Source organism: Capronia epimyces (assembly GCF_000585565.1).
Source record: "Capronia epimyces CBS 606.96 chromosome Unknown aczIQ-supercont1.4, whole genome shotgun sequence".
Classification (NCBI taxonomy): Eukaryota; Fungi; Ascomycota; class Eurotiomycetes; order Chaetothyriales; family Herpotrichiellaceae; genus Capronia; species Capronia epimyces.
In genome coordinates, this window is record NW_006912907.1 from 2,183,200 (window position 1) to 2,197,103 (window position 13,904).

The 13,904-nt window shown below is 52.7% G+C and overlaps 4 protein-coding genes across 4 annotated transcripts; 2 read left to right on the forward strand and 2 right to left on the reverse strand.

Annotated features, from left to right (window-relative positions):
* Window positions 1–8: 8 nt before the first annotated feature.
* On the reverse strand, window positions 9–4,228 carry A1O3_05415 (uncharacterized protein; the record flags this gene model as incomplete). Its single annotated transcript, XM_007735538.1, has 14 exons — window positions 9–247; window positions 308–402; window positions 457–750; window positions 806–820; window positions 876–2,146; window positions 2,206–2,263; window positions 2,312–2,564; window positions 2,613–2,789; window positions 2,851–2,991; window positions 3,051–3,342; window positions 3,403–3,673; window positions 3,737–3,894; window positions 3,947–4,024; window positions 4,088–4,228. 14 exons carry the CDS (start codon window positions 4,226–4,228, stop codon window positions 9–11), a joined length of 3,483 nt encoding a protein of 1,160 aa, XP_007733728.1.
* A 2,354-nt stretch (window positions 4,229–6,582) lies between these two features.
* On the forward strand, window positions 6,583–7,383 carry A1O3_05416 (UPF0271 protein; the record flags this gene model as incomplete). The annotated part of the gene is made up of 2 exons (XM_007735539.1): window positions 6,583–6,642; window positions 6,901–7,383. 2 exons carry the CDS (start codon window positions 6,583–6,585, stop codon window positions 7,381–7,383), a joined length of 543 nt encoding a protein of 180 aa, XP_007733729.1.
* A 1,055-nt stretch (window positions 7,384–8,438) lies between these two features.
* On the reverse strand, window positions 8,439–9,890 carry A1O3_05417 (uncharacterized protein; the record flags this gene model as incomplete). The annotated part of the gene is made up of 1 exon (XM_007735540.1): window positions 8,439–9,890. The coding sequence occupies one exon, from the start codon at window positions 9,888–9,890 to the stop codon at window positions 8,439–8,441; it is 1,452 nt and encodes a 483-aa protein (XP_007733730.1).
* Window positions 9,891–11,030: 1,140 nt separating this feature from the next.
* A1O3_05418 (uncharacterized protein) lies at window positions 11,031–13,756 on the forward strand (the record flags this gene model as incomplete). Its single annotated transcript, XM_007735541.1, has 8 exons — window positions 11,031–11,167; window positions 11,315–11,560; window positions 11,644–11,742; window positions 11,910–12,122; window positions 12,248–12,569; window positions 12,794–13,142; window positions 13,332–13,409; window positions 13,530–13,756. The coding sequence occupies 8 exons, from the start codon at window positions 11,031–11,033 to the stop codon at window positions 13,754–13,756; spliced, it is 1,671 nt and encodes a 556-aa protein (XP_007733731.1).
* Between the last annotated feature and the right edge of the window lie 148 nt (window positions 13,757–13,904).

Consider the following 13,904-nt stretch of genomic DNA (forward strand, 5'->3'; position numbering starts at 1 on the left):
CTGCTTCGCTATCTTACCGGTTCCAGCAGTGCAAGCACGTCCCCAGGGCTCACCATGTCACCCTCCTTGGCCATCAGCTTGAGAAGCTGATAGGCTTCACTATCTGGTGGGGATTTGACCGAGATTTCCATCTTCATGGCCTCGAGGATTAGTATCACTGCGTCGGCTTTGACCGTGGTTTCCACGTCAGCGACCACTTTCCAGACTCTGGCATTGATGGTCGCAATGACGCGTGTGAACTTGGAGTCTGTCTCGATCATCAGTTCTGTGCGTGCTGGCAGGCTTGAACCTGTTCATGTCAACATACCATCCTGATCCCTTGGCTTGGTCTTATCATCCGCAGCCTTTCGAGCCCGTTCCGCTTCTTTTTCCAGGGTCCAGCGACGCAGCAGTTCGTTCTCCCTGTCAACCTCGTCAGCAACTTTGACTACTAACCCCGGAGACGAGAGCACAGACTTCTCCAACTCGACAGCAGCACATCGTTGCTGACGGCTCTGGATCTCAGCTACCTCTTCTCGCGTCTCATCTACCAGATCATTGTATGTTCCGAGGTCAAACACGCCATCATCCACCGGGATTGTGTACAGGCCAGCTTGGAAACGACGATTGATGTCATCAAACTCGGTACGCGAGACGCTGTGGAAGATGATACGGTCAAAGGGTTCAAAAAGCCAAGGTTTCGTCGGGGAGAAGCCTGGTTTTCTTCCAAAAGTGTCAAATGGGCAACCTGGAATGGTTATTCCCCAGAGACTGCCATTCGATGTCAACGCTGATTCCACAGCGATACAGCGAACAGTAAACTTACAGATAACCACCCGGCCTGGCATTTCAAATTAGTAACGGCAGATATTTGGGGGCGACTGCGGATCACTTACGACTCGACCGGATAGATGCTGGATGTCATGCCTCCAGTTCCCAATGCACCGGCAGGGGTTGTTGTTCTTGACGGATTCGTCTTGGGTACTGTGAAGCGCAGACGGGGATCAATTTGGACACAAATAGGAAGACCCATGAGACCACCCGACGTCAGAACTATAAAAGGCACGTCCACGACCGATTTCAAGACATCGTGCCGTGTTTTCAGGCCGTTGTTTCGCCGGATGAAGTCAATGTTGTCCGGCAAATATGTCGCATAAGGTCGTTGTGTCTTCATGTACCTTTCGGTGGCCTGCATGCACTCTTCCGCATCAAACAACAATGGAAGATGAAAGATCCGGCTCGGAATTTCGAACTTTCGAATATCTTCCAGAGCTGCTTCGAGCTTGATCAATGTTGACACCGCCGTGCTCTGGTCGATAACGGCAGGGTCAAACAGGATTAAGACGCTGTTGGTATGAGGACGACAGGCTGGAAGGAGCCCACGAGGTGTCCGATGGCGGACCTCCATGATCAATTTCTGTGCACGAGCTCGAAAATTCAGGTCAAACCTCTGACTTCCATAGTCGCAAAGCAATCCTCGGTCACCGCTTTGGCGGATGACAAGCCGCGGCAGTCCCGTCGCGTTCTCCACCGGGCGTTCGTATAACACGGATGTTCCCAGCTCTGGTTTGACGATCGGCAGAACCCAACCGTCGCCGACTGATGCGTATTGAGCTTGAATTGAGCACCGTACGCTGCTCAGCATTTCTTCCAGTCCTCTTTCAAACGTCCAAGCTCCCTCCCACGAGCAGGGAAAGAATCTCACCTCGTCGCCGGGTGCGAGTTGGCCCAGTTTCCAGAGCTGACTTGATATCACTGTTTGAACACAGATGAACCCACTCTGACCCGGTGCGTCGGCCGAAAAGACGACAGCCGAGTCCCCGGTGAAGCTAAGTCCGCCAATGGGATATCCATAGCCGAGCATGTTGCTGGGATGACTACCTCCTTCACCGCCGTGGGCTCGAGACCACGGTGGAGGAGGGCCTTCCAGCCGGATCCCAGTGCGGCTTGAGTTGAATGCCACCTTCCACACGGCGTCATAAAATGATGGTCTGCTGTCGGGGCTGATGAATTCCTCCGAGTCATACGGGCCTGGCAGCGTGTTGACCATGTGGATATGTCGGAGGTTCGGTCTTAGCTGCTCTGGCAGGGTATAGATCGACGTGGCCAGCCAATCTGCGGGTTGCTTCTGGAGGGCAAGAAAATCTCCGGATCGTATGGTGCGTCCCTTGCTGCCATCAGCTGAAGGAATGCTAATGTATATAGGGGCTGGACCGGAAGACTCACCTGATAGCCACCCCAGTTCAGTGTCGGAGTGGTACTTTTCGAGCCAAGATAGCTTCCACTGTCTATGTCAACTTCGTGTTTCTAGGACTTTGTCGATGTCACTTACACGTTCGGAAGTCCTCCACGAATAGCCAGATATACACGACATCCCGCTCCCGTGCGACTGCCAATGACAAGCTGCGAATCTGCGGGAACGACATGTCTTGTCCACATGGCGGCTTTCTGGCCGTTGATGGTGAAGTCGAAATCGGCACCACACAGCGCGATTATGGCACCGCCGTGGATGACGAAACGAGGACCGGCATGTGTGATTTCGAGTGCTTCTACACATTCCTCATTTCCAACCAGCATATTGGCGACTGTACAAGTTAGCAGCTTGCGGCGAGGTGGTGGTGTTCAAAACTCACTGCGGAAGGAGACGCTGTCCATGGGCCCGGACACAGGAATACCGTTCGAGAAGCCCGGACGACCAGGCAGGTCTTGTACCGTTGTGTACATGCCCCCATCCTCGAACTGGATGGCAAAGGGCTGATAAAGGAAACGAGTCTCCAGTAAGTTGGTGGTCGTGTATCCGGACTGAACATCTTCACACACGTCTCGGTCAGTCCACGACACTCTAGCGACTCAAGACATGTGGCAAGCTACCTTTGTTGACGATGACTGCTCCCAAAAAGTCAATGTTGGTAGGTGGTCCGCACAGCACGGTGCTTGATAAGGCACTTGACATCAATCGCAAGCTCTCTTTGCGCGTTCTGGAATGCACCATCAATTTGGCGAGCAGTGGATCTGGGGGAACAAGTGGTTAAGAACATAAGAGCTACGTCGATACGGACAGGATGAGGTACCGAATGAAGGGGTGATGGGAGTGCCACTCTCAACCCAGGAATCCGCGCGGATTCCCTCGCCCTCAGGAAACTCGACGTTTGTCAGCATTCCCGGTGCCGGTCGGAAATTGTTTGCTGGATTTTCGGCATAAACTCGCACTTCAATCGCATGGCCGGAGGGCGCCGTCCGCTCGAAGCGCTTCAGGTCAGAGCCAGTGAGGCCGACGTGACCCAAGACCTCAGCCTGCGCCTGCAACAGCATCAACTGGACCAAATCGACACTATAGACCAGTTCAGTCACGCCGTGCTCGACCTAGAGCGGTGGACTGTCAGCAGCCAACCCCTGATGATCTTGGTGAAGCAGCCGTCCTACCTGGAGCCTGGTATTCATTTCGAGGAAGTAGAAGTCCCCCGTCTCGTCATCGACCAAGAACTCGACGGTGCCGACCGACCTGTACTTGATCGAGGCTGCAAGAGCTATGGACGCTTGTTTCAACTTGTCCCGGAGTTCAGGGTGCTTGATGACATAGGGGCTGGGGGATTCCTCTAGCACCTTTTGGTGCCGTCTTTGGATGGAGCATTCCCTCTCACCGAACCACAAGATTTCGCCCGTGCCGTTGCCGAATATCTGGCCTTCGATATGTCTACCGCCACGAGTGGTCAGTTGTCATTATTTCCATCCCGGGACAGATGATGGATGCTCCTACCTTCCATTCTCGACGAATTTCTCCAAGAAGAAGCCGGCATCTTTGAACAGAGCTTGGCCTCGGCTACGGACTGTCGCCACGGCACCATGCAATTCGGCAGACGACCGACAAACCTGAAGTCCCATACCTCCGCCGCCAGCGGTGGCTTTGACCATGACCTACATCGTGGTGAGCCAGGAAGTGAAAATCGACGGGTCTCCCGCGGCTCACAGGATAGCCCACTCTCTCGGCCTCAGCAAAGGCCTCCTCCGTGGTCGAAATGATGGCCGTTCCGGGTACGATTGGGACCTGAGGAGGACGTCAGGTCAGAATTGACTGGGGAGGTTTTCTCGACTGCTCCTATCCTCTTACATCTGCACCCACGGCAAGCTCTCTGGCGCTATGCTTCAAACCAAACGCCCTGATGGTGTCGGCGGTTGGCCCCACGAACACGACATTGGATTGGGCCAAGAGTTGGACAAAGTCGGTGTTTTCGCTCAGAAACCCTGCCATTGGGGTTAGTGTGGACGTGTTCAGTACTCGCAGAGACATGTACCGTATCCTGGGATAACCGCTTCAATGGCATGTTCTTGACAAATGCTCACAATTCGATGGCTGATGGTTTTCGGTTTCAGTCCTCCCCAACGACGGTGGGCTATACACTACTATACCTGTCTAGATAGGCTGCCGAGCCTTGGTTGTTCAACGACACGGCCGCATCGGCGAGTTTGACATGTAAGGCCGAGGCTAAAGTCACAACAATATCCCGTCAGCCACGAGCGCCTGCAGGAACCTCTTTTCGGTTCGGGGCACATACCATCCTCGTCGGAATATATGGCAGTTGAATGAAAGCCCAGCTGATGAGAAGGACGGATCAGCACAGTTTACTTTTTCATTACTGTAGAGGGTGAGGTGATGGTGATGGTGATGGTGATGGTGATGGTGGTGATTGATGGCAATAGTAAGGGTAAGGGTAATAGTGACGGGTCTGCCAACTCACCTCTTTACACGCCTTGATCAAGCGAACAGCGATCTCGCCGCGATTGGCAATGAGGACTTTCATTGAAGGATTTCGGTTTCAGTTTTGTTTCGTTTCGTGGATTCGTATTCGCGCCTAGACTAGCTGTACACCAGGTAACGAATAACGAATGGTGTTGTTGGCAATTCTCGTACGAGGTCAGAGTTCAGATATTAATAGGCCTGCGATACTGGGGAAAGACTATTCGGTATACAATTTCATGAGAATGAATGGGATTGGGATTGGGATTCTTGGGCTGTAGGGAGTGTTGGTGTTGTTGGCGTCGATGGTGTCGATGGTGTTGATGGTGGTGTTGAATCTCCCTCCCGTCTTTCGCAATCGAAAGATAAAACGAAGGTATAAACCGAGGAGTGATACTGATACTGACACCACTGATACTGTACGGATACTGGATAGTGGACAGTAGGCATTGGTGGACAGTGGACAGTGGATATTGTAAATCCCCGAAACCCAACCCAGTTACGCAGATATACTTCGTAGTTAGTGTTAGTATGTGCTCCGTACATACATGGCTCCACCGCAGTCTCTGTGGGGACTCTATGATAGCCTGCCGAATTCGAACTCGGTTTTGATGTTGATGTCGATTTCTGGTGTGCCACTGTAGCTATAGCTGTATCTATGGCTGTGGCTCGGTTTCCCTCCTCCCCCTTGGCCTTGACCTGCGACACGACATGGCCGATATGTATTGATATGCCCCCAACCATATCTACGTATTCGTACTCCGTATCTATCTGATATCTGATGTCCGCCGGGCCAGTCTAGTCTAGTCCGGTAACGGGAGCACGGCTCGCTAGTGTGGATTGTGTTAGGCTGGCATGCCAGGGTGGAACTACGTATCGTACTCTAGAGTCTGTACTGTCCTGTCCTGTCCATACTTGGTAGACTAGACTCGGGTGGAACTATCGTACTCTAAATTATAGAGTCTGTCACTACGGATGTACGCGCTCCATACTGTCCTGTCTGTCTATGCCTGGTAGGCTACAGTAGATGATAGTTCAGGTGGGGACGGAGGAGGGCGATAAGGCTACGACTGAACCAAGCGAATGCCAATGCCATATTATACCGTATCTGTATCCGTATCCGTAGGCAGCCATACACCAGCCAATGAATGGTATGTGTTATCCGATGTCTGATACTGATACTGATACCGAGTGCTGATACTGATTGATACTGGTCCCAGGCCTCGGTCGACTTCAGAGCGTCTATCTAAGGTAGATAGAGTTCGTGTTCGGTTTGTGTTCGTGTTCTTGCGCTAACCATGAATCAGAAAAGTATGTACTGTAATGTAGTGTACTGTAGTGTCCCTGTACTGCAGTGGACTAATTTAATTAATTGATAGAAGCACCTCACCTCACCGGCCTGGGGTTGGTGGGTTGGGTTTGGGGCTGTAAGAGTCAGGACTTAAACACTGTGGAGGATACAGCTAGATACAGATACAGATACGGACCACTACCTACCTAGTCAATACCTATATACTGTACCCCACGGGCGAGCTTGATGCACGTGTGGTTGGGACATTACTACCTACTACCTTATTTATTACCTGTAGTTAACTAAGTTAGTTTCATCTCCATCTCGTATATCATATTGACATGTCATCCTTACTGACTAGGTACTCCTACTCCTACTCCTGCATTTACTTCACTTCACTTCGATTCAGTTTCATCGCATCGCCTCTAGTTACCCTGCCTGACTACGTACGTGCGAACGTATGTATGTGTCTTGGACTGATAGACAGTACAGTTCGTGACGAGGAAACGTGAGTAATAGCAACAACAACAACCACGACAACTCCAACCATAGTCGACAATAATCGTCAATCGACAATATGGCCCCTCAGGTGCTTGTCAACTGCGACATGGGCGAGGCGTACGGCAAATGGCAAATGGTAAGTCAAGTCGAGTCAATTCAAGCCTGGTCATATATACTATATCGTGTCATGTTTTGTCTGTCCGTCTGTCTGTCCGTCTGCCTGTCCGTCTGCCTGTCTCTCTGTCTGTCGTCTGTCTAATAGAGCCTCTTTTCTATTATCTGCCTATCTAATGGCCCCTCTTCTGTTGTCTCTGTCTAATAGAGAGCTCTTTTCTACTGTCTATCGTCTAATCCCCCCCTCTATTGTCTATCGTCTAATCGCTCTTCTATCCAGGGCCCCGACGCAGACTTGATGCCATTGACCGACCAAGCCAACGTCGCATGCGGCTTCCACGCCGGCGACCCCACGACGATGATGCAGACGATAGCCCTGGCCAAACAGCACGGCAAAGTGGTAGGCGCACATCCCGGCCTGCCGGATAAGGAAGGATTCGGCCGGCGATTGATGGACATTCCCCCCCACGACCTGTACTGTCAGATGCTGTACCAGGTGGGCGCGCTCAAGGCGATGCTGGACGCCGAGGGCATGGCGCTGAACCATATCAAGCCTCACGGCAAGCTGTACCGCATGATCAAGGACGACGAGAAGGTCGGCGAGGCGTGTTTCGAGGCCATCAAGACCTTCGGCGTGCCTTTCATCGGCTTGCCTGGCACGGCGCACGAGACGCTGTGTAAGAAACATGGCGTCGACTTCATTCCTGAATTCTTCCCGGATTTGTGGTACGATGACTTTGGTCAGACGGTTCCGATTCTGTGAGTATTTCTGTTCTAGTTCTGGTTCTAGTTCTTGTTCTTACTCTTGTTCTTGTTCTATTTCCTTCTAGTTCTGTTCTGGTTCCGGTTCCGGTTCCGGTTCCGGTTCCGGTTCTGGTTCTGGTTCTGGTTCTGGTTCTATCTTTATCTCACACAACGCTCGCCACTACTGTACCTGCAACTGTAACTGACTAAAATTTCACCAATCCAGCACCGCCGGAAGGGTTCCTCTAGCCGACGTGGCGCCGAAGATGGATAAGATCATTGCCACTGGCAAAGTCACCGCCGTGAGTCGGATCGAGGCCACCGTCCCATTCGAGGGTCGGGGCTTCACCTGCTGTGTTCACAGCGACATTCCGGGTAAGTGGTATATAAATCGTCTTGGTTTTGGTCTTGGTCTTTGGTCCTTTTGTTTTGGCGATGGACTTGGACTTGGATTTGGATTTGGTCCTTCCTTGCCTGGGCGATGAACCTGGAATTGGACTTGGACTCCCGGACCCAGACCCCAGATCCCTACCCGTGAGTTTCACTTCACTAATTCACTCTGACTCAGGTGCGCTGGAGTGTATGAAGTCTGTACGGGCTGCGGTGGAGAGGGCAAAGAGTTCCTAGATATAGGGTACTCTGTATACTCTGTAGACTACTTTGTGGACTACTCTGTAGGGTCTGGGTCCTCCATACTCTGTAGAGGAGAGCCTTAGCTACATTAGGTATGATAGGTGTGCAAGCCTGAGCCTTCCAGCAGGTAAAGGCAAGGCAGACGAGGCTCTGAATGCCTAAGCCTTTTTTTGACCGCAGTGCCACTGTATTCGATGCCCCCAGTGTCAGTTCGTATTTAATTTAAATCAGGTAGAAGGCAGATGATATAGATGATGGTATTAAGAGAGATGTAAGTATTTACTTGTCAAGAATCGATTTGGGTTGCCCACGAAAGCTGGGTGTGGATTGCACCTGCTCTCTACATTATCTCTCGGACTTGACTCTAATAGTAGATTCATCTATTGTCCGTTTCTCCCCGACTCAGAATCCGATAGTCTTTCTATCTATTTGTCCATTGTCCTACAGCCTTTCTATCAAAGGCTGCATTCCATCCCCAATGCCGTCCCCAATCCCATTACTCTCTACCAAAGGCTGTATTCCATCCCCAATCGCATTCCCAATTCCATTACTATTCCCACTCCCCCGTTGTTGCAACACTACATCCAGTGCTCGGAGGAAGGCGCGCACCAAGGTCAAGATTTCCGCCCGGGTAATGATGTAGGGCGGTGCAAACAAAATGGCATCCACCGCCACCGAGCACGTATACACGGCAGCCCCTTGGGCCAGGGTTTCGGCGGCCACCTGGGCGGCCAGCGGTGCTTTTGCGCCGAATGCATCGCCTAGATGGCCAAAGTCAACGGTGCGGAACAGGCCCAGACCACGGATGCTCCCGCCTCGCTCGGTGAAGATGGGCGGCAGTTGTTGGCGGAGGGTGGTTTCCAGCAAGTCGCCCATTCGCACGACATTGGCCAGAAGCTGGTCCCGATGCACGATCCTGGCCACCGCCAGCGCCGCCGCACAGCCGATGGCATGTCCCTGGTAGGTATGGCCACTGAGAAAGGCCTGGGCTCCGTCCGCACCGGCTTGGAAGGTGTCGTAGACGCCTTGTCCGATGAGCACCGCCGAGATGGGCTGGTACCCGGCGCCCAGGCCTTTCCCGATGGTCTGGAGATCGGGCGCCACACCACCCAGCTTCTCGTGCTGCCAGGCATGATATGTGCCCACCCGGCCCATGCCACACATGACCTCGTCGAAGATGATCAGCGCGCCATGTCGGTGGCAGAGCTCTTTCAGCCGCGGCAGGTACGTGCTGGTCGCCGGCACGGATCCGAGGGTGGCGCCGACCACTGGTTCGACGATGACGGCCGCGATCGTTTCCGGGCCGAGTTCGTGGAACTTGGCTTCGAACTCGGCAATCAGCTGGTCCTCGTACACTTGTTCCTCGAGATCAGGCCCGTCGGCCGCATGGAAACAGCGACTGACATGGTGGAAACTCGGGCTGAGTATGGGCGCGTATGTCTTCCGCCGCGGTGGATTGTTGCCGGCCGCCAGTGCGCCCAGCGTGTTGCCATGGTACGAGTGCATGCGGCCGATGATTTTGATGCGTTGTGGCTGACCCCGGTAGACGTGGTACTGCCGGGCCAGTTTGAGCGCCGATTCCACCGCCTCGGACCCGGAGCACAGCAGCATCATGCGGCAAAAAGCCCCGTCGCTCTTTTCCATCATCACCTTGGCCAGCTCTTCTGCGGGATCGGAGGTGAAGAAGGATGTATGGGCGAAGGACATGGCCTGAGCCTGCGCCACAATGGCATCGGTGACTTCTGGGTTTCCATGGCCGAGACATGATACGGCGGCGCCGCTGCTGCCGTCGAGAATCTGCCTGCCATCGCCGGTGACGACGTAGCATCCTTGACCCCCGATAGCTGAAGGATACGACGCGGTCAAGGAGCGGTGGAATATCTTGGAGGTCATTTTGGGCGAGGCGAGCGTGGGCGAGAGCGAGAAAGAGAAAGCCTCCAGTCCACGACCCGAGGAGCAAACTGAACAAGGAACATGAGAAAACAGAGATAGGCGCGGTGCGGTGCGAATCAACTCCTCAATGTTTTTTTAGGTGGCCACGGTCTTCTTCGTCGCTCACCAGATCTTCTCCCTACATCTGGGCCAACTCCAGATCTGTTCTGGACCGGACCGGGAAGGGCAGGGCGCGCCTTGTAGGGACATGCCGTGTCCACCGTGGTCATGGCAATTCATGTCGTGGGATGAGAACGTGGAAGTGGAAGTGGAGGTGGAGGTGGCTGTCGAGACAAGCCGCTCATCTCACCTCATCTCATCATGCTGCGATGGGGATGCGTGTAAAATCGCCGCTTTGGGCTTAGTACGGAAAGGTATGTCGTCTGGAGACACTGCAATACTAATCTTCCTCGTAATTACTACTGATGATACTCTACCAGGCCAATATTACTACCATACTACCCCCATACTAGGACCATACTAGGACCATACTAGTCATATCAGTTAGGTATGGATACATACAGAGTACATTCCACATCGTCCCACCAAGTCCAGTCCCCGCTCCACTCCGTCTTATCAAACCCCCAAGACTCTAAGACCTTTGAAGAAACGACGCCGTCGCGGCGCTGCGAGCCGGCCTGCCCACTCTGGCCGATGTCGAACGGCCAGATGCGCAGTTGTCGGTTGGCGGTTGGCAGTTGGCAGTTGTCAGTTGTCAGTCCATCAGTCCATGCTCTGCTATTCCCAGGCATGCTTATCGCACTGGACAGTACCAATCTGGCGAGACTGAGACGGACTCTGAGACTGACTTGTCGACGAACCACGGGCGACGCCAGGAGGTCAGGAGGATATTTTGTTCAGATATAAACCCTCTGGTTCTCTGCTCGCCTCGCCTCGCCTCGCTGGGCCGGAGTTGGGTCAACATCGCATCAGCATCAGCATCACGGTCAGGTCAGGTATCAAGACAGAGGACAAGACAAGACACAAGATACAAAACATAGCATACAACACACAACACACAAGATACAACATACAAAATACAAGACGCAGGACCCCGGTAACCTAGACAAATACCGTGTACACCGTACACATCACTCCGCCATGTCGTCGTTGCTGGCTCGTCTTCGCGTCCACGACTCCCAACATGGCCGTCGTACGGATCGGTGGACCAACGCAGACATTCTGCCCGTGCTCGCGGAGAACCGCAACTTCAACACCAAGTCGTACTTTGGCTTTTGGTGAGTGTTTCTCCCTTCCACTTCCATCACAGTTCTATAACCATTGTTCCCTCCTTTACCATGTGCTGTCACTGCCCTCAAAGACTCACATACTATGTACTGTCAAACATCACTCACTCTGTACATACTAATATACCCATGTGTCAGGGTTTCCGCCGGCATTGCCGCCACCTACTGGACCATGGGCTCGACCGCCATCGCCGCCGGCCTCAGTGTCGGCGAGGCAATTCCCGCCCTGCTCATTGGCGCCATCATCTCCGCCATCGTGACTTGCGGTTGCTCCGAGTTCGGGCTCAAGTACCATCTCGGCTTTCCCATGCTGAGCCGCGCTGTCTTTGGCATGTATGGCAGCTACTTTGTCGTCATCCTCAAATGTTTCTCCAACTTTGTCTAGTAAGTGGTTGTCAGTGAGCTGAGTTGAGCTGAGTTGTTGTCCTGTATTAGTGATGCTGACCCGACTCCTTTCCCACCTCCAGCTGCGGCATTCAGACCTACTGGGGCGGCATCGCCATGCGTGTTATGCTGGCCGCCATTTTCCCTTCCTTCTACCGCATGAAAAATACGATTCCTGAAAGGTCGGTTCAACCACTCCCTCCCTCCTTGACGCCGGACTCACTGGTCTGTGATGGATGTCTATTATGGATGTCTATTATGGATGTCTATTATGGATGTCTGTGATGGATGTCTGTGATGGATGTCTGTGATGGATGTCTGTCATGATATAATGTTAACACAACCCCAGTGCCAATGTCACCACCCAAGATCTTATCGGAACCATCATCTACTTTGTCGTCTTTGTCGCTCTGATCATGGTCAGGCCGTACAAGCTCCAGCCCTTCTTCCTGGTCAGCTTCGTCGGCGTCATCTTGACCATCTTGGGCATGTTCATCTGGGCCATGGCGAAAAACCATGGTGCCGGCGACCTGGTCACACCCACCCTCAAATTGGGCACAGGGTTAGTTTAAACCGCAACGGCACTTGCTGTGTCTTGTCTTCCCTCCTTCCCTTTTATTCCCTTTTATTCCCAACTCTGGTTTTGAAGTAGAAGCCCGCTGACCGAAACCAATATTAAAAATATAGCACCACAGTTTTTGTCTTCTTCCAGTCCATCTGTACCATGGCCACCACCTTCACCGGGGTTGGCATCCGGCATTCCGACTGGACTCGCTATGCAAAGACTCCCCGGGCGGCCCGACTGGGATTCTGGATCGCTTGTCCCTTGACCGTGTCGATTGCCGCCATCTTCGGCGTCTTCGTCACCAGCGCCACCAAATCTATGTACGGCAAGATCATTTGGCAGCCCATGTCTATCCTGGTCTACATCCAACAGCAGGACTATAGCTCGACTACGCGCGCAGGCACATTTTTTGCCGGACTTGGCTGGTTTATGAGCCAGATTGCGGTAGGTATTTCCGCTTGTTTTCGTCTAGTCTTCTGTCCTCTGCTCTCTGCTCTCTATTCTTTGCCTCTGTTCTCTGCTCTCTGCTCTTTACCCTTTACCCTCCTTCAAAACGCGCGCCTGTTTAGATTGTCCTTGTTCGTGCCTGTTGAGACTGTCCTGTTCGAGCCTGTTTAGACTGTCCTATTCGCGCCTCTTTAAACTGTCCTTGTTCTGATTCAAAATAGGTCAATGTTTCGTCCAACGCTGTCGCCACCGGAATGGACTTGAGCTCCATCCTTCCCGAATGGATTAGCCAGCGACGAGGCAGCGTCATCCTCGCCTTGGTCGGCATTGCCATGTGTCCCTGGAACCTGGTCAATTCTCCCGGCACCTTCATCACCGTCATCGGCTCGCTGGGCATCTTTATCGCACCGTTGATCGGCATAATGCTGGCCGATTACTGGGTCGTGCGTCGCCAGGCCTACAATGTCCCCCATCTGTACATTGGCAACCGCTCCTCCATCTACTGGTACCATTGGGGTCTGCATTGGAGGGCTTTTGTGACATGGCTATCGCTGATTTGGGTTTCGATGCGTAAGTTCTTCCTTGTTATCTCATGTACTTGGCTTCCGGAAACACGGGAAACACGGGAAGCAAGTACGTGCTTGACTTGCTTGACTTGCTTGACTGGCTTGACTGGCTTGACTGGCTTGACTGGCTTGACTACTAGCGTAACGTTATCAACGAGTCTCGAATTGTGCTGACCTCCGGACTCTTGTGCAGCTGGGTTGGTCGCTTCTGCCGGCGGCCACGATCTTAACGAATCTTGGAGACGAATCTTTCGCCTGGCCTTTTTGATCGGTGAGTTCACTTCCACTCCAAAGGTGTGCTTGTGCTCCTGCAGCAGAGCAGAGCAGAGCAAACCCCATCTATACAACACAACACAGTACAGCTGACCAATGTGCCATCGATACCATTTAGGTCTCGTCGGTGGATTCTGCATCTACACCGGCATCTGCTACGTCTCCCCGATTCCAGGGGCCCATGACTTCGTCCCTTACGACTTCTCCAATGAGGAGCTGAAGAACGTGGAAGAAGTGATGGGTCAAGAGATGGATATGGCCGCCAGCGAGAACGAGAAAGGGAAGATCACGGAGTCCCATACAACCGATCTCGACCTTGACCTTGACGCCGCTCATAAGAGATGAGAGAGATTTAGCTATGGCTGTGATTAACTTGAATTAATTACTTGCTATTCGTTCATTGACTCTAATTAATTACTCTGTGTCTGTGTCTATGTCTGTGTCTATGTCTGTGTCTATGTCTGTGTCTATGTCTGTGTCTATGTCTGTGTCT